The 19,874-nt window shown below is 41.0% G+C and overlaps 1 protein-coding gene across 10 annotated transcripts in view; it reads right to left on the minus strand.

The window, feature by feature from the left end:
• Window positions 1-1,025: 1,025 nt before the first annotated feature.
• AHI1 (Abelson helper integration site 1) overlaps window positions 1,026-19,874 on the minus strand; it is a 196,338-nt gene continuing 177,489 nt past the window's right edge. For 9 of the 10 annotated variants that reach the window (XM_077813079.1, XM_077813080.1, XM_077813081.1 and 6 more), the window contains 3 exons: window positions 14,103-14,182; window positions 4,302-4,474; window positions 1,026-1,765 (listed from right to left, as the gene is read on the minus strand). In XM_077813079.1, coding sequence (XP_077669205.1) covers window positions 1,632-1,765; window positions 4,302-4,474; window positions 14,103-14,182 — 387 coding nt within the window. In that variant the 3' untranslated portion in view covers window positions 1,026-1,631. Of the gene's footprint in view, window positions 1,766-3,138; window positions 4,475-14,102; window positions 14,183-19,874 lie in introns of those variants that run through there. The other variant, XM_077813082.1, reaches the window with a different exon arrangement.

Consider the following 19,874-nt stretch of genomic DNA (forward strand, 5'->3'; position numbering starts at 1 on the left):
AAAAAGGTGAAAGACCTGTAAATTAACCTCTCATCTCCTTTAACATTCAGCAAATGCTTCTCATTTTTCCCTCACTTCCAGACTACTACAAGTACTTTTTTTAAGACTGTACGATATGCATGGAAAGCGTGCCCAGTTTTATACTTTGTTACGGAGGTAACTTTTTCTGGCACTCTAGGTTACCCCTTCAATTGGAGAGAGTATGTATTTTATAAAATGAATACTTAGGATAAGCACTAACTCGGCCTTTAAGTCAATGGTGGAAAACTAATTAAGCTGTTACATCAGCCCTGTGGAAAACTGAAACAGTTTAGTTGGGGATTCAATTTAAAAATTATAGCGGCTTTGTTTTAAGAAGTTGGAGGCAGTACACTTTTAAAAATATAATCCTACAGTACAACTAGGACTGTACTAACACCCATTGTACTTGGAGAGGAAACTTTGAACAGGCATACATGCTAACGCAAAGGTAAGTATGAAACTGAAGTTCATACTAATTTCACAGATGCTAGAAAAGAGTCATTTAAAAAAAAAAAAAACTTCTGTGTTTACCAAACAAGTGTTTTTGCTTTAGCTTGTTCCCGCCTTAGATGAAGTATTTCCTATTCACCTTAGTAATTAGAGCAGAAAGATGTGGTGAATGAAGTGCCTCATTATCAAGTTTGCCTCCATGGTCTCTGCAGAATGGCTACCATGCCGGCTATTTTTCATAGCTGTCTGCTTTTGCTTGTGTTGGACCATTGTTAACCCTAAATGATACTGACATTCAATTCTTCATCAGACAATCAGGTCCAGCCGGCAGATTTAGTTCACTAGTCAGAGACTTTCAATTGTCATATTCTTCTGTGTTCTCATTAGCCCTTGTTTGACTGTGATCCATTGCCTATTGCCTTTTGAGTTAAGTGATGCTACAAATATACAACTTTTGTTTTATGATGTCCATTCCTTAAAACATTAAAAGAAAAAAGAAATGCAAGCTGATGGTTATGGGGGAATGCAAGGAAAAAATGAGTCGTCTCGTCCTTTCCATTTTAATTGTTCACATTTGTGTATTGTTCAACATGTCTTTGCTGAACCACACATACATGTTACAGATGGAGAAATGTATGTATCCACACAAAAACATATACAATAAAACCCCAAAACAACAAACCACTATACTCTCACTGGCCAGGTAGTTATAAACTTCTGTAATGTTTCATCTCCTTGTATAGATTTCTACCTGCTTTGTTCCACCAGTGATCGCCATTGTCATTATTCCACTGACACTATTTGTGCCACTAGATCAAAGTTAAGTCTGTGTTTCCTGTAGAAACCCCTCATTATAACGCTGCCACTCTGGGCTGTAACTTAGTGAACAAGGTTTCAGCTCACTCACATTTGGGATGTTTAATGTGCAGCGCTAAAAAAAAATAAGGAGAGGGGAAAATGTTCAGATCATGTGTGCAGTATGCATTCTCAACCCTTCCCCCCCCTTAAATTAAAATTTCATCCCTCTAAATGTCTAGAAAGTTGCCACCAAGCGTGTGAAGTTCACCATTTTTAACAACTTTTTATGCGTGTGCTGCATTATCATGAAAAAGGCACCATGCTACACAAGGACACAAAGTTTCATTTCCAAGATTAGTTTACTAAACCATTCCCTTGCTACTACAAATTGACTTGACAAATAGAAAACTTATTCTTTTATGCTTGTTTGTATATTTAAAATAATCTGAATGCCGGTGGGGAAAAAAGCGTTGCCATTTCTCAGACTTCAACACCACTGAAAAGAAAAATGAGATTTTTTAAAATGAATGCATTGGCTACATTTCTAAACACAGGTAAAAACTACAAGTCCTTGATATTATCTCCTGATATGTACTAGTTTAAAAGGTTAATAATAATCTTAATCTGACTCTCCTAATTTGGATATTGAAAATGGCTCAGAAGTGTTGTTTTGTTAAATCCAGATCTTTGTTCTTTCTCATTTCCTCTGAAGTAAATGCAGTTCACTCTAACACTGCACTGAAGGAATACAAAGCAGTAAAAGAACCTAACCTTCATGAGGCAGGCAGAAAAGGATAATGCAAATAAAGCCAGTGATTCTGTAATAATGAGAATAGTAACAAAACAGTTTTTAAAAGTATATTTCCAATTCCATAAATTTTCATGTTGGGTCTTTTATTGGATTTCTCCGCTTAACTGTGATTTGGAACCATGCCTTGGAAGACACGTCTTCTGCCTCTCCTCTCTCAATTTGGAAAGTGTGGCAAAGCAGCTCTGTTTAGCTTCAGAGCAGTGAACATAATTGGAGCCCTAGTTCCAAGCATGAAAGGAGGCACTGTGCCTTTGATTAGAACTACCATTTCTCTCTGGTGTGTATCTGAAGTGTTATTTTTATCTTCAGCATCCACAATGCCAAATCAACATTTTACTAGGCTTTCCAAAGGAGCACCCAGCTCTTGGCTACTGCTCTGCTCACCCTTACATCGGTGGTGTAGCCTGATGTCATGCTTTGCCCTTATCTTTAAATGTGACCAATGACATTTTTAAAGTCAGAAGATGCTGACATTTTCCTTTCATAAAGCATTAAATCCCACACACCTCACTGAAGTGGCAGCTGGGCTGTATTTCAACAGCAGCTTGACAAGAAGCCAGGCTAAAATATTAAGCAGTTTCACTACACAGGAATAATATGCTTTTATAATATATGGCTAGGGAAACACACACATAGGAGTTCATTATCACCCCAGTGCACACATGTAACTCCTGTTTAGGATAATATGGGATTTGCATACACACACACACACACACTGGGCAAACAGAGCATTTAACAATGCCCCTGAACAAAGGATTTTTTCCTGAGGAGTTTTACCCAACCGAAACATGTTTACATATTTTATGCCTTCAAAACATGTGCAGGGATGACACTATAATATATGGCAACTAGTCCTTTGCATCTGGGTGCATTTCACACATCAGTGCCCAACATGGTTATTCTCACTTCTTTTTTTAATGGAATCAAGTGCCCTGTCTACTAAATAAGGGTTTTCTAATTTTATATTATGTATTGCTTCAGAGGGGGAGGGGGAAGATTTTCCTAGCAGAGTAAAAATAAACTGGACACCATCAGTCAGAAAAAATACCAGCATTAACTGATGGAAAGTATTTCATTTAATGTCAAATGTAAAATGATAGTATTGTAAGAAGTTATTGAAATAATTAATAATGGTTCACAACATAGTGCCATTATTTTCAAAAATAGATAAACTAAACATATAAAGGAAATAAATACTACACACAGCATAAAATAAACTACCCATTTTGATATGAACCTTTCTTCAAAATAAAGTAAAATATATTTGGCAATGCTGCTCTCAGTGCAGCAAAAACTGAGTTTTACAAAGTTTTAGTGCACATTTATAGATGTATAAAAAGCCTTCATTTTAAAAATCAATGTACCAAAAAGATGAAGTTTCCAATCCTTACTCATGTTGGTGAGCTTTATTTACAAGTTGTTCCACTGAAGTCAATTTACTTGCATGAGTAGGTGTTCACCAATAAAAACAAGGGTTGCAAAATCTAGTCCAAAGTGAATACTCAACAAAAGGAAGACATAAAAAGTGTGTTTTCATGTAGACCCGTGTAAGATTCTTTCAGAGTGGTCACATGCTACATACAGAATACTGTCTGTCTTTTTACTTGCAAAAAAATCAAAATTGCTAACACAAAACCTTCTATTGTGGTCAAGCTTGTTTAATTTTAGGTCACAGAGTACTAACAACTTTGGACTTCAGTCTACCACCTTTGCTCATGCTCAAAAATGGCCTGGATCCAACGCCAATTGAAGTCAATGGGAATTTTTCCAACAGTAAAATTCTAGTCAGCATGAGAAAGGTAGCAGAATCGGGATTTAGATTATTTCAGAATGCATCTGTAAATGCTGCTTTTGGGAAATATGAGAGCCAAACTTCAGGCTTGAACTGTCGAGGAGCCCAATCCTGTGAACTGCTGGATACTCAAATTTCGTTAACATCAGTAAGAGCTGGAGGTGCCAGGTTCCTTGCAGAATTAGGCTCTATATGACATGGCATGTCTTGAGGGGAGTATGGGGGAATTTTGTGTGTTTGTCTATGTTTAATGTTTTGGTTTTCAATGTTTTTTTATCCTGAAAGTGAGATCATCATTTCAGCATAAATCCCATTCAAATCCATTTTTTTGCATACAATATTCTGAATGCGACACCTATATCTGGAGTTAAATGATGACTACACTTCAACTGTCAGGCTCAAAGGCAACATTTGTCTTTCCACTTGCACCTGAGCTTTTCACTGCTCTTTTCTTCTTCTTCAGTTCTAACCCATGTGTTCTAGGATTGTTTTCAATGCTGTTAGTGGTAATTGATGATGCAAGGGTGTCAAGAGCCATTACATTTGGCTGACTCTCTATTGTTTCATTCTTCAGTATCCTTTTCTTCTTCTTCTTCGTAATTCTATTGGGGGAGGGGGAGAGAAGGAGGATAAGAAACATACAGAATTAGCTAAAGTTTAGAGCTATTTCCAACCACAGCTGACATGCTAAAACAATTGTCTGCCTTTCCCCCTTGAGTATAGTGGTGAAACAGCTGTAAGTACTACTTTGCTACTGCAGAACCAAAACAGACAAAAGCACTAGAACCAAGTATGGTAGTCTCTATTCCAAATCCATTGCAACATATGTTCTAACTGTCCTGTTTGATGACAGCTGCCCATGATTTTTAAAACTAACTAGAGCCTTGAGTAATCAATAAGTTTAATTATTTTAAAAGTGTCAAATTACCAATCCTCTGGCCCCCTCCAAAGAGCCATTACAGAATATTGGTCATCCTCCAACTTTGATTTCCACAATATTCCAGTCAAAGAGAGATTCCCGGTTTATTTATTCATTCACCCATTCTAGGAAAATCATGCAGAGTTGAATAACTCATCTGGTCATTTTAAGTATCTGAACTAGGACGTATTTACAGAAATACAAGCTGCTTTCATGTCCACTAATGTACTGGGCACTTCACATAAGCACCAAACACACCATGAATCAAGCCAGTTTTCTTATGTACCCTCCCCAACTGCTACCACCCAATTACGGGTTGCGATGGCCATCTGCAGACCCACAAATGGAGCAGGAATTTGAGTGCATTGTAGTGCTGCAACCCTCATCAAGGCAAAGTCATGGACCCTCTGTTCTGGGCAGAAGTTGATGTAACCTTACTTAAATAATGACTTAGTTTAGACTGTAAGTTCTTTGGGTCAGGGACCATCTCTTTGATCTGTGTTTGCATAGTGCTCAGCATTATGGGGTCTGGGTCCATGACCAGGTCTCCAAGTGCTACCACAGTACAAATGAATAAATAATAAGCGTGGATGACTGAAGTCCAAAGCACATAAAGAGCTTCATGTAGCTGCCCTGGAGGTTGCAAGGCAGAACAATAGTTGATGTTGGTGATACTGCTTTAGTGCAATAAGCTTTCATATGCAAGCCCTTCAAATGGTAATCTTGCTAAAGAAATGAAGGTTATTCTCCTGTAAACGCAGTTCTTTTGAGATGGACTGTGCACATCCACACCCCGGGAAGTGCTAGCAGTGCAGCTCCGAGCACAGGTGCTGACTTTTGTTTTTGCCAATGGGTACTTTCCACCTTCCGGTTCACTGTGCGCCATGTATATGCTCCTGCCACCTACTGGTGTCTTGTGGGTGCTCAGCACTCCCCCTTTTTTTTTTCAATGGGTACTTGAGCCCCAGAGCACCCAAAGAGTCGATGCCTATGGCTCTGAGCACGAAATATTTGACAGTAGTGCCTCGTGGAGCGCCCTCACTGTCACTGATCCTGAACATTCTGAGCAGGAGGCTATAATAAAGGGGCAAGGCATTCTGGCCACCACAACTCTTTGTACCACCTCCTCCTCAGGTCCAAGATTACATTAGGACTTTGGAGAAAATAGGAAGGTAGGCAGGGACTGTGAACGTGCAGGGTCCATCTTTAAGATCTCTAGTTCCAGGTGAGTGACCTTCATTTTTAACTCTTCTTCAAGTGGCCTGTGTACATCCCCACTCATGGAATAATTTGATATGCAGTTCTGACATGTGCGGAAGGTGGGACGTGGAGTCCTAATTAAATAATGACTGAAGTACCATTGTACCAAAGTGAGCATCTGAATGGGAGGCTGGGTCTACTGCATAATGTTTTGTAAATATGTGGATAGAATTCCATGTAACATATCTTCACACTCCTGCAATTGAGAGCTGAAATCGAAGCCACTGTGACTAACAGTTCATGAAACTGAATGGCATCTTCTGATAGGGAAGATGCCGGAGCAACTTCTACATTATCAGGAGAGGTCTCATCAGCAGGCTCTAGATGTGTGTCCTGGAATTCCATGGGTCCCATTGGTTCTTTCTCTGAAAGGGTTTCTGGGACTACTGATGGGGGGGGGATCCTATAGCCCAGTGACGCAGATTGATATGGGAGCAGAAGATTCAATGTATGAAGCTTCCCCTGACCTAGATGAGGGGACTGATCCCTGTAAGGACAAGTGTGTTCACCATCCCCATAACACCTAGGTGAGAACCAGTAAGGTCATCTGGCACAAGGAGGGAATTGCCAGTCCTGCCAATATTTTGCTTCAGGTTCCTTATCATAGTACTTACTAGGGTAAGAGCATGGTCTGTATCTATGTGAACTGTGTAGAGCATCAGTGTAGCATTTGCCCTGATATGCTTTCTTGGGAACCGCAGTGGTAATTTAACCTGTCTGTCACAATCTAATTCTACAATGTTACTACAATGTTAGACTGAGGATCTGATATCTGTTGATGGCACCAAGGAGTCAGAACCAAGATCCAGAACGGATATTGTTGTTGCATTAGTGGCATGACACTTCTATAGGCATTTTCACTGTGCCATAGCCTTAACCTTTCGCCCCAGGTGTTTTCACAACTGACCAAAGGATCCAAGAGGGATCTGGAATGGTGCTCAGCCCTGCTAACAGGTGCCATATCTCACACCATAATCTTATCTGGAACAGAGGTGCTGGATGTGAAGGGGTGCTCCCACTAGGACTGGCTCTGCTAACACATATGGGGTTCCATTTGTGTCTCGAACTGGGATCTGATGGCTTAGGATCCTTTGGTACTGAAGGTTTTGCTGTCACTCAAGGAGCAGAGGACATTACTCAGCAGCATCTTGAGCTTTTTATTGCCTGAGGGGGTAGGGGCTGACACGGGCCTCTCTGCACTCACAGAGGTGGGTAGGGTTTGGCTGCTAGGGCCTCCTGAAGTACTAAGGCTTGGTGCTGGCTCTGACGCTCTTTGTGAGCTCTTGGGACGAAGGTGCTGCAGACTGCGCACCGTGCAGGAGAGCATTCCTTCCCCTAAGCAAGCCAGACACCTGGTGTGGGCATCCAAAGCGGGAATACAGCACGACAAGTGGCACAACTCTTAAACCCTGGTCTCTTCATCTTCAGATCGGCCATAGATACCTGAACTGAGGCGCTGGATCTAATAAACACCAAAAAAAGAAATACTCTTAATAAAGAAAACGAATAAGCTAAAATTTCTAATATTAATCCTAACTAAAAAAAAAAAAATCTAACTAAGGCACCAAGTCCTCAAAGAGGATGGATCAATCTGGAGAGGTTCTTGGTCTTTCTGTTTCTGTGTTTGGAAGGAACTGAGGTGGCTGGAGTGCCATGACTCCTTTTAATAGCCTCCCTCTCAGAATATTCAGGAACAGTGAAGGCAGGAGAGGAGGGGGCATAAGAGCACTCTGGAGGAAACTTATGAAATGTTCCACCACCAGGAGCTGTACTCCAGAGCATCCCATGAGTGGGAAAGTGCAGGAGCTAGTCGAAGAACAATTAGACATGCATGAATGACATCATCCTTCCATACTGTCTCAGCAAGGTAGGCACTGCTGTTTTAAGAAATCATGAATCTTGGCATCCAGTCCAGATCATGTATTTTCAAGGACTCTGACCCACAGATCAATCTCCTGAATCCTGCCTGTGTTTTTATCTCTCATGGCTGAACTCTTGTCTAAGACATGAATTTTTGTGTGGAATAACATCACAATCTCTTTCTTTGCAGCTATATTTACATGCACAACTGGCTGCTTTCCTGTTTCTTTCAAGATGGCACAGGAACTTGAGAAGAATGTTGTTTTAGGCTCAAAAGCAGCTCTCCCCATGATGTCAGAAAAGGCAAAAAGAAAAGGAGTACTTGTGGCACCTTAGAGACTAACAAATTTATGAGAGCACAAGCTTTCGTGAGCTACAGCTCACTTCATCAGATGCATGCAGTGGAAAATACAGTGGGGAGATTTTATATACACAGAAAACATGAAACAATGGGTGTTAACCATACGCACTGTAACAAGAGTGATCAGGAAAGGTGAGCTATTACCTGCAAGAGAGTGGGTGGCGGGGGACCTTTGAAATCATGGTGGAATTCCTCAAGGGCTTCTTTTCCATGGGTCCAGATGATGAAGATGTCATCAGTGTAGCGCAAGTAGAGTAGGGGCATTAGGGGATGAGAGCTGAGGAAGTGTTGTTCTAAGTCAGCCATAAAAATGTTGGCATAATGTGGGGCCATGCGGGTACCCATAGCAGTGCCGCTGATTTTGTAGTCCTACCAAGACTACAAAAAGAAGGATTCTGGGTGGACTCCTCCTGGAGGTCGAAACAGAGTGGACTTCTACATAGAGTGCTTCCGCCGACATGCACAGGCTGAAATTGTGGAAAAGCAGCATCACTTGCCCCATAACCTCAGCCGTGCAGAACACAATGCCATCCACAGCCTCAGAAAAACTCTGACATCATAATCAAAAAGGCTGACAAAGAAGGTGCTGTCGTCATCATGAATAGGTCGGAATATGAACAAGAGGCTGCTCAGCGGCTCTCAAACACCACTTTCTATAAGCCATTACCCTCTGATCCCACTAAGGGTTACCAAAAGAAACTACACCATCTGCTCAAGAAACTCCCTGAAAAAGCACAAGAACAAATCCTCACAGACACACCCCTAGAGCCCCGACCAGGGGTATTCTATCTGCTACCCAAGATCCATAAACCTGGAAATCCTGGAAGCCCCATCATCTCAGGCATTGGCACCCTGACAGCAGAATTAGTCACATAAACACCACCCTATAACGGAAACCTACTGACCGCTAAACTTACCTACATGCCTCCAGCTTTCATTCAGACTACACCACATGATCCATTGTCTACAGCCAAGCTCTCCGATACAACCGCATGTGCTCCAACCCCTCAGACAGAGACAAACACCTACAAGATCTCTATCAAGCGTTCTTACAACTACAATACCCACCTGCTGAAGTGAAGAAACAGATTGACAGAGCCAGAAGAGTACCCAGAAGTTACCTACTACAGGACAGGCCCAACAAAGAAAATAACAGAATGCCACTAGCCATCACCTTCAGCCCCCAACTAAAACCTCTCCAACGCATCATCAAGAATCTACAACCTATCCTGAAGGATGACCCATCACTCTCACAAATCTTGGGAGACAGGCCAGTCCTTGCTTACAGACAGCCCCCCAACCTGAAGCAAATACTCACCAGCAGCCACACACCACACAACAAAAACACTAACCCAGGAACCTATCCTTGCAACAAAGCCCGTTGCCAACTGTGTCCACATATCTATTCAGGGGACACCATCATAGGGCCTAATCACATCAGCCACACTATCAGAGGCTTGTTCACCTGCGCATCTACCAATGTGATATATGCCATCATGTGCCAGCAATGCCCCTCTGCCATGTACATTGGCCAAACTGGACAGTCTCTACGTAAAAGAATGAATGGATACAAATCAGACATCAAGAATTATAACATTCAGAAACCAGTCGGAGAACACTTCAATCTCTTTGGTCACTCGATTACAGACCTAAAAGTGGCAATTCTTCAACAAAAAAACTTCAAAAACAGACTCCAATGAGAGACTGCTGAATTGGAATTAATTTGCAAACTGGATACAAATAATTTAGGTTTGTATAAAGACTGGGAATAGATGTGTCATTACACAAAGTAAAACTATTTCCCCATGTTTATTTCCCCTCCTACTGTTCTTGTAAAGTGCTGGAAATGGCCCACCTTGATTATCACTACAAAAGGTCCCCCCCCCGCCCCACTCTCCTGCTGGTAATAGCTCACCTTTCCTGATCACTCTCATTACAGTGTGTATGGTAACACCCATTGTTTCATGTTCTCTGTGTATATAAAATCTCCCCACTGTATTTTCCATTGCATGCATCCGATGAAGTGAGCTGTAGCTCATGAAAGCTTATGCTCAAATAAATTTGTTAGTCTAAGGCGCCACAAGTCCTCCTTTTCTTTTACGGATACAGACTAACACGGCTGCTACTCTGAAACCTGTTAGAAAAGGCAAAACATCAGGAAGAAAACTAAAGGTTTAAAAAAACCCTAATGTGTCCCTGAGAAATTAGCATTGTACAAAACTTGCCTGCTCATTTTTTAATGTAATCCCCTTCCCTTCTAAATTAGCTCCTTCCTGTCAAGGTGTAGCAGCAGATTTTGAGCCGGAGTGTCTCTCCCACTCCTATTATGACGTTCAAATGGCCTCAGCATCCTCAAAGCCTGAGAACTAACCCTCTCTGCAGCACTGCTGCCTGCCCAAACAGGACAGTAATGACACAGAATCATAGAACTGGAAGTGACCTTGTGCAGTCATCTAGTCCAGTCCCTTGCACTCAAGGCAGGACTAAGTATTATCTAGACAGTCCCTGACAGGTGTTTGTCCAACCTGCTCTTAAAAATCCCCAATGATGGAGATTCCACAATCTCCCCTACGCAAATTATGCCAGTGCTTAACCAACCTGACAGCTAGGAAGTTTTTCCTAATGTCCAACCTAAACAGCTCTTGCTGCAATTTAAGCCCATTGCTTCTTGTCCTAGCCTCAGAGGTTAAGATTAACAATTTTTCTCCCTCCTCCTTATAACAACCTTTTATGTACTTGAAAACTGTTATATCCCCTCTCAGTCTTCTCTTCTCCAGACTAAACAAACCCAGTTTTTTCAATCTTCTCTCATAGGTCATGTTTTCTAGACCTTTAATCATTTTTGTTGCTCTTCTCTGGACTTTCTCCAATTTGTCCACATTCCTGAAATGTGGCACCCAGAACTGGACACAATGCTCCAGTTGAGGCCTAATAAGCGTTGAGTAGAGCAGAATTACTACTTCTCGTGTCTTGCTTACAATACTCCTGCTAATACATCCTGAAATGATGAGGTTTCCTTTTTTTGCAACAGCGTTCCACTGTTGACTCATATTTAGCTTGTGATCCACTATACCCCCAGATCCCTTTCCGCAGTACTCCCTCCTAGGCAGTCATTTCCCATTTAGTATGTGTGCAACTGATTGTTCCTTCCTAAGTGGAGTACTTTGCATTTGTCCTTATTGAATTTCATCCTATTTACTTCAGACCATTTCTCCAGTTTGTCCAGATCATTTTGTATTTTAATCCTATCCTCCAAAACACTTGCAACCCCTCCCAGCTTAGTATCATCCGCAAACTTCATAAGTGTACTCTCTATGCCATTATCTAAATCATTGATGAAGATATTGAACAGAACCGGACCCAGAACCGATCCCTGCAGGACCCCACTCATTATGTCCTTCCAGCATGACTGCGAACCACTAATATCTACTCTCTGGGAATGATTTTCCAACCAGTTATGCACCCACCTTATAGTAGCTCCATCTAGGTTGTATTTCCCTAGTTTGTTTATGAGAAGATCATGTGAGACAGTATCAAAAGCTTTACTGAAGTCAAGATATACCACACCTACCACTTCCCCCCCCAAGGCTTGTTACTCTGTCAAAGAAAGCTGTCAGGTTGGTTTAACATGATTTGTTCTTGACAAATCCATGCTGACTGTTATTTATCACCTTATTATCTTCTAGGTGTTTGCAAATTGATTTCTTAATTATTTGCTCCATTATCTTTCTGGGTTCAGAAGTTAAGCTGACTGGTCTGTAATTCCCCCAGTTATCCTTATTTCCCTTTTTATAGATGGACAGTATATTTGCCCTTTTCCAGTCTTCTGGAATGTCTTCCGTCCTCCATGACTTTTCAAAGATAATTGCTAATGGCTCAGATATCTCCTCAGTCAGCTCCTTGAGTATTCTAGGATGCATTCAATCAGGCCCTGGTGATTTGAAGACATCTAACTTTAAGTAATTTTTGACTTGTTCTTTCCCTATTTTAGATTCTGATCCTACCTCATTTTCACTGGCATTCACTATGTTAGACGTCCAATCGCCACCAACATTCTTGGTGAAAACCGAAACAAAGAAGTCATTATGCACCTCTGCCATTTCCACATTTTCTGTTATTGTCTTTCCCCCCTCACTGAGTAGCATGCCCTTCAGTCCCTCTCATGTTTGGAGTGGCATCTCTGTGACATGCCTACTCCCTGCTGCGCAGGAAGAGAGACTGCTAGAATTTAAATTCTGATGACTCAGGCATCCAACACCTTTCTGAACTGCAGCTGAAAGGTTTCTTCGGCCTGGTCTACACTGGGGGGGGGGGATCAATCTAAGTTACATAGCTGAAGTCGACGTAGTTAGACCTACTCACCGTGGTGTCTTCACTGCGGTGAGACGACTGCTGCTGCTCCCCCGTCGACTCTGCTTGCGCCTCTCACGGCGGTGGAGTGCAGGAGTCGACGGGAGAGCGCTCGGGGATCGAGTTATCGCATCTAGACTAGATGCGATAAATTGACCCCCGCTGAATCAATCGCTGCCCGCCGATCCGGCGGGTAGTATACACATACCCTTAGGCTTTTTATTTCCCTCATATGATCCAGCATCTGAACCAGATTGCTAATGTGACCCTACTCTCATGATGTGTTTACTTCTCTTTTAAACGAACATTTTATACCTAGTAATGCCCCCCAAACTCTGAATTAGATCATATTCTTTGTGAATTCCATATTTCATAAATCCCTGGTCCTACACTACTCTGCAGATGCTAAAAAAAAAATCACCTTTGCTGAATTTTTAACTATGCAGTCCTGTCATACCATGGTCCGAGTCCTGTCTTTAAAAAACTGTATCAAGTTTGTTTGTACTCCTCCTAAACCATGTATTTTCTTCTTGAACACAATCCTTTTAATACAATTATGCTCAAAATGCAACCTCATATTGTGTCACGGTGCAGTTGTACAGCCCCTTTTCTTATGGCACATGAGTGTTAAGCAAACTTTCCCTTAACCATTTATTTCTGAATATAGACACAAAGATGGAGCCCTAGCAATGAGGGTTTTGAGACATGGTTAAAATTAGAGATAAAAAACCATCTCTAACACTCAAGCATAGGTTATTATATGATCAGCTCTCCCTTTCAGTAGGTGGTTTGCATTTATGTATCGGCTAAAAAAGTTAATGACAAGGAACATAAGTATTTTCTAGGTATTCTTCAAAAATAAACGAATGCAGATATTTAAAATAACAGTTAGGATAACATGAAGATGACATGGAAAAGCAAGTATTTATGCATCCACAAGGAAAATCTTGTGCAAAATGTTTAGATCTTATTTATTTCAAAGTTTCACACATTGTGTAGCTACATATATATGTGTACACACACACACACACACACTTAAAATACAAATGTAATAATGAAAGATGCTGGTTTGTTTGTCTTCCTTACATGTGACAAACTCATTCAATTTACATTAATTAATTCTTAGAAGGTGCAGAAAGTAGTTGGCAGCTCATAACAATATGGGTTAATCAAAAGAGCTGAGGGATGTTTCAAGGCAATCCCGCACCTCTGGATTACAGCTCAACTCCCTTACACTATACTCCTTACAGTATCTCTGTAACATACCTATGCAAAAAAGTACAACAAACCATTATTTCCTTTTCACTTTATTTTTCTTAAACACTTCTCTAGACCAATTATCCTAATTTTAACTTCTTGTTTTGCTGTCTCGCTTAAAAGAACAAAGTAACCTCCCCCCTCCCCCCGGACAATATCTCAGTTTCCTAAGAGGAGTTGTAGAAATAACACTGCAAATTGCTTTGAATGATTTGTTGCTTACTGTGTCACAGGTGAGTCTATATCTGTGTCATGCTCTGAGATAAATGTCAGGTCCCCTGACTCGGTGATGACTGCTGACATCTGCAAAAGAAAACAAGCAGGAAGGTAGAAAGAAGAAAGACAATGGGGCTAACACATGTACATTGAAAAGCCACCAGCTTCCTGAATAAGGAGAGAATATACCCAGTCTGAAAAAAGAATGTCTATCAGCCATGAAGTGTTCACTCCTATGTGGTTAAAAACAAGGAAACAGCCCCCTGCTTAACAACTCCTTGCAAACAAAGACAGTTTTCAGGTGTGTGGCAAAAACAACGGGTTATGAATCTTTGCTTGAATGAATCTTAAAATGCACATAGTCTGTAAGGGATTAAATTTATTTCAGCTACTGAATTAGGAACTAAAGAATGCTGAGGAGTCATCCCATCTCAGCCTTAACTAGTGCAAAAGCGGCCTGCTTCACTTCATAGCAGATTTTGTTCAAAGTGGTTCAAATCTCTTCAGGTTCGTTTGGAGGTTAGGGTTCGTACAGACTCAAAACGCAACGTGAATTCATGCAAAATTCTCTAGTTTCCTATGAAACCAGTGAGTGTCAGCCCAGTTTGCACTTCACATCCATAAACCTCTTCTACTCCTAATAGGACTGGGACACTCCTTTACCACAAGAACTCCTCTTAGAAATAGGGAGGAATGGCTCAGTGTGGCTTGTAACTTCCTCCTCCCAAGGTCTGAAGTCTTCCAAGGCAGAGGACGCTACTGCCTGCTCCTCCTCCTGGAGTCTTCACGGGCCTCTAGCGGCCATTCCTTACTGTTGAATTTTCATGAAGGAGAGAAGAGGGCACAACTGGAAAGCCTGCTGCTTCACTCTCTCTCCCCAAATCTTACTCAGAAAAGCTGTCCTGGAATGCAACACATACCTCTCACCATGCAGCATTTACTCCCACAACTGAAGTACTGAGTCTTAGGCTAAGCCTACACCGCAGCTGCGGGGTGTAATTCCCAGCTCAGGCAGATGTACACATGTTAGTTCTGATCAAGCTCATCTGCAAAAAATAGCAGCATGGCCATCGTAGCATGGCCAGCATCTTAGGCTAGCCACCTGAGTATGTACCGAGGATTTCAGATGGTACTTGAGCAGCTAGTTCAAGCCACTGCAGCCACACTGCTATTTTTAGCATGCTAGTTCAAACAGGTTCACATGTTAGCATGCTAGCACATGTTCATCTACTGAGCTTCAAATGACCACTTTCAGCTGCACTATAGATGTACGCTTAGGGTAATTCCGCATGACCATCAGAGATGTGACTACAGCTTGAATAGGAATACCCTCACTAGCTTGAATCTGGCAGTGATGATGTACTGGCATGGACCCTGGCACAGGCTAGCAACGTGAGTACCTACCCAGGGTTCCAGGCGGGGCTGTACACAGTGAAGCTAGTGTGGGTATGTCTACCTCAGCTGCAATTGCACCTCTGTTTGCAGTATAGACACATTTAGGCCTAAGAAGCTCCACAGTGCCTTACACGTTTAGCTAAAAAAACCACGCAAAGAAGTTTGGGGCATCTCTTGTTCCATGCGTAACAACATAATGGTGGCAACAGGAAGCTTTCTTGTCTCTCTGCTGCAGATTGACAGGGCTCTGCACCCTAGAAAAATCTTTCTGGGATGAGACGGGTGGGCAGAAAGACAACAGGCCTAACAGGCGAATCTCTGAAAATTGGATAGTGCTCTCCACGGAGATTTTCAGACACCGGAGCCTGAAGGAGGGCAACGGGTTAAGTTGAAAAAGAAGTTTTTCCAGGTAGCTTATGAGAAGCGTGGACTTAAAGTGAACTCATCCAATAAAACTTGGACCAAGCTTATGATTTAACAAAATCAAGTTATGTTTTGAGTTCAAAATGAAACTAAGCAAAACCCATTCCATTGTGTTTTATTATGGACATTTCAAACAACTCTAGTGCTTAAAATCACTCCACCACACCCAGTGATTTACATTAGAGATCATGATGGACCTACCCAGCTACTCTTATCTGCTCGTAAATCTCACATGTCACTCTCAACCCTCATCTCTCCAGGAAATAGCTGTGCCATTTTCTCTGACATTACTCTCTTTGAAACCCTCTCTCTAGAACCACCAATAGTATTGGGAGAGAAAATGCCCTTCAGATCCTCCTGAGTGGCTGACACAGTGATGTAACTACTGGAAATAGCACTCTCAAAGTCAGCAAGCACCTTCTGGGAGGATGTCAAGAAAGAAAGGACAACTTTTGATAGCTTGCCAACTGGTAATTAGCATTTGTATGGGCTAATAGGTGAGGTATACCATTGCCATGCCATCTCTAATTCAAACAAATAAGAGAAAACAAATATTGCCTTCAAGGCAATATGATCTTATTATAAAGTACAACTTAGGCTTGCTTCACTATTATAGAATGAAATAATAATAAATAATAATAATAACAACACTTTACGCTTCGATACTTTCATAGCATTTAAGGCAAGAAGAGAACATTATATCACCCAGTCTGACCTATTGTATATCACAGGCCCTTAAATATCACCCTGTAGTGAGCCCAATTACTAGTATTTGGCTAAAAGCATATCCTCTAGAAAAGGCATTCAGTTTTGATTTTAAGACATTAAGAAACGGAGAATCCACCCTTTCCCTTGGTAATTTGTTCCAGTGGTTAATCACCCTCAGTACTAAAAATCTGTGCCTTATTTCTAATTTGAATTTATCTGGCTTCTGCTCACCATTGGCTCTTGTTATGCCTTTCTCCACTAGATCTAATTTGTAGTTAATATTTTCTCCCCCTATAGGTACTTATTCAGCGTAACCAAGTAACTTCTCAATCTTCTTTCTGATAAGATAAGCAGATTGCGCTCCTTTAAGTCTCTCACTTTGAGGCATTTTCTCTAGCCCCTGAATCATCTTTGTGTCTCTTTTCTGCACCCTCACCAATTTTTCAACATCCTTTTAAAATGAGAGTGGATACAATAGTCTAGTCTCACTAGTGCTATACACAGGGTTAAAATCACCTCCCTACTCCTACTCTCCTGCTTATACATTCAAGGATCACACTAGCCCTTTTTGCCACAGCATTGCACTGGAAACTCATGTCAAGTTGTTTGTCTTTTATGACTCCTAGATCCTGTTCAGAGTCACTGTTTTCCAAGATACAGTTCCCCATTCTATAGATCTGGTCTGCATTCCTTGTTCCTAGATGTATAACTGCATTTGGCTGCATTAAAATACATTTTATTTGAATGGGTCCAGTTTACCAAGTGATCCAGATGACTGTGCTGTTCTCACCATTATTTACCACTCTGCCAGTCTTTGTGTTATCCACAAATTTTATCAGCAGGAATAATAAAGCTTTCCATCAATGATCTTAAAGTCCTTCACAAACATTAATGAATGAAGCCTCACAACTTCCCAGTCAAGTATTATCACCCATATTCTGAAGCTGCGGAAACTGAGACACGGATGTTAAATGACTGGTCTTACAGTAAGTCTGCGGCAGATCTCCTGGGTCCCAGTCCTGGACTTTAATCAAACTACTAGATCATGCTTCCCTATAACATTAATTAAAGCAAAGTAAACAAAGAGACGTGTAAGCTCCTAATTCTATGGCTGATTCTGCTCCCTCCATGTCAATGAGACTTTTATTACTGACTTAAATGGGAGCAGTATCAAGCCCCTAATGGCCAGAGAATTAATGTATACACATTGCTAACAAGGGCCATGTTCAGACATGAGCCATCACCACACATGACTTGTGAAGCGGTCCTAACAGTTTCCTTGGCCAGTGCAGACAGGATCACAGTGTTAGAAAATACCATACCCAGTCAGTGTATGAATGTGTAAGAGTACTGGTTATGACAGAAAAAAGCCTCTCTGTGTTGAATTTACACATAAATCTACATTAACATAATATAAAATTTGGGACTGCACACAAAAGAAGGAAACATACTGTCACTGTCTGATAACGATATACAATGGAGTGCATTAAAGGGAGTGCAACTATGAGTGATTACTACATTTTTCAATGTTCACACACTCCTGATGTTTATTTTTTCCTTTTTACACTCCCTTTTCTTGTAGTCAGAACTGGGCCAAGTCACTCTCTTTGAGTTTCTCACATGAAAGAAGTTAAGGCTTTTCATCTTCCATATTTTCAAAAAAGGAAAACACAGACAACAATCTTTAATAACAGAATCTCTCTCCTAACTCTGTTAATATTGCAATCAAACATGTCGCTTTACAAGACAGGAGAACCTAACTAAACTGCACTGCAGCAAAATGCGAACCTAGTCCAAAAACGGATTGTTGAGTTTTTCAGAATGAAACACAGCCAAATGAGGTTCTGCCAGAGTCATGATTGGTGCGAGTAATATCTAGTTCTCCATGAGACATGGGGCAACACACCCATCACCTCCTGGTCACTCCCTGAAATACATTATAAATATATATTAATTCTAATTAGCCCTCAATGCTGATGTCTCTTCCCCAAACTCAAAACTCTCTAGTATAAAGCTTCACCAATCTACAGTGGGCCTTTCCCCCGGGTATTGATTAGTGACGCTCTATCATACTTCTGTCTGATACAGTATTCTTCATATTTTTAAAAATCACATTTTTGTTAAACTTAAAAGCTGAGTAATCTGCACGCAAATGGTCTTCCTGTCGTTCCTGGGGAATTAAAAGGGTTCTGTGCTGGTGAGGACCAGCTGATGATACAAAAAAACCAAATAAATCCCATGTTAGTAAAGATTATAATGATGGGATATGCAAATACACTCAGATACTCCCACTTGTCAGTGGAGTGATCCTGGATTTGTTTACAGAATCTCAGAAATTCTAAATGGAATGTAACACTAGAACAGTTCCTATTTTAGAAAGGAAGTTATTGGCCATGCAGAGGAAGCACATAATGAAAACTTGTCTAAGGAATAAGCTATTTTTTATTCTTCTTATAGAAACAAGGGGGAAAGCATCAATAATTAATTAAAGCCTATTCCTTATCACAGACAATTCCAATAAGATACTTCTAAGTTTTTTTCTAGAAATAATAGTGAACACTATTAAGGTTGTAAAGTCAAGTACTCAAAGGTTAGGAAATGCTAGAATGAAGGTTTTAATTCTGCCCCCTTGTGCCTACGCATTCGGGTAGTTTTTCATTACATGCTCACATACGATATTTTCCAACAGGACCCCTGCCTCATTCAGTGCACAGGCTGGGCAGTGCTCACTTAATAAGCAGCTATTCAACATTTTGTTTTATCCTCATTGTTCAATATGTGGCCTTAGGCCTTATTTACTGCATATTATTCAAAGCCTGCTATAAAGTCAGAATGATTAATTTCCTCATTGGTTTTTCTATGGTTGTCATCACTATACGATCCAAGTGCTTCATAAACATTAATTTATTCATCTTCACCAAACCCCTTGAGATGAGATGGTGGTGTCCCCATTTTACAGATGGGCGCTGGGACACAGGGAGATTAAAGTATCAAAAGTATTCAATAATTTTGGGTGCCCAATTTGAGATGTCTATGACCTAATTTTTCAGAGATGTTACTGTTATATAGCACTTTATATATTCAAGCAGAGCTCCCGTTGATTTCAGTTGCAATTGTGAGTGCTCAGCATGTCTGCAAATCAGACCCTGGAGCCTCAAGTCAGGCGCCCAGAAAATAAGGAACATGCATTGAGTGAACACCCATTGGAAAGTTTGGTTTAAGTGACTTGCTTAGCATCACAAAGGGACTCTGG

Source organism: Eretmochelys imbricata, chromosome 3 (genome assembly GCF_965152235.1).
Source record: "Eretmochelys imbricata isolate rEreImb1 chromosome 3, rEreImb1.hap1, whole genome shotgun sequence".
NCBI lineage: Eukaryota > Metazoa > Chordata > Testudines > Cheloniidae > Eretmochelys > Eretmochelys imbricata.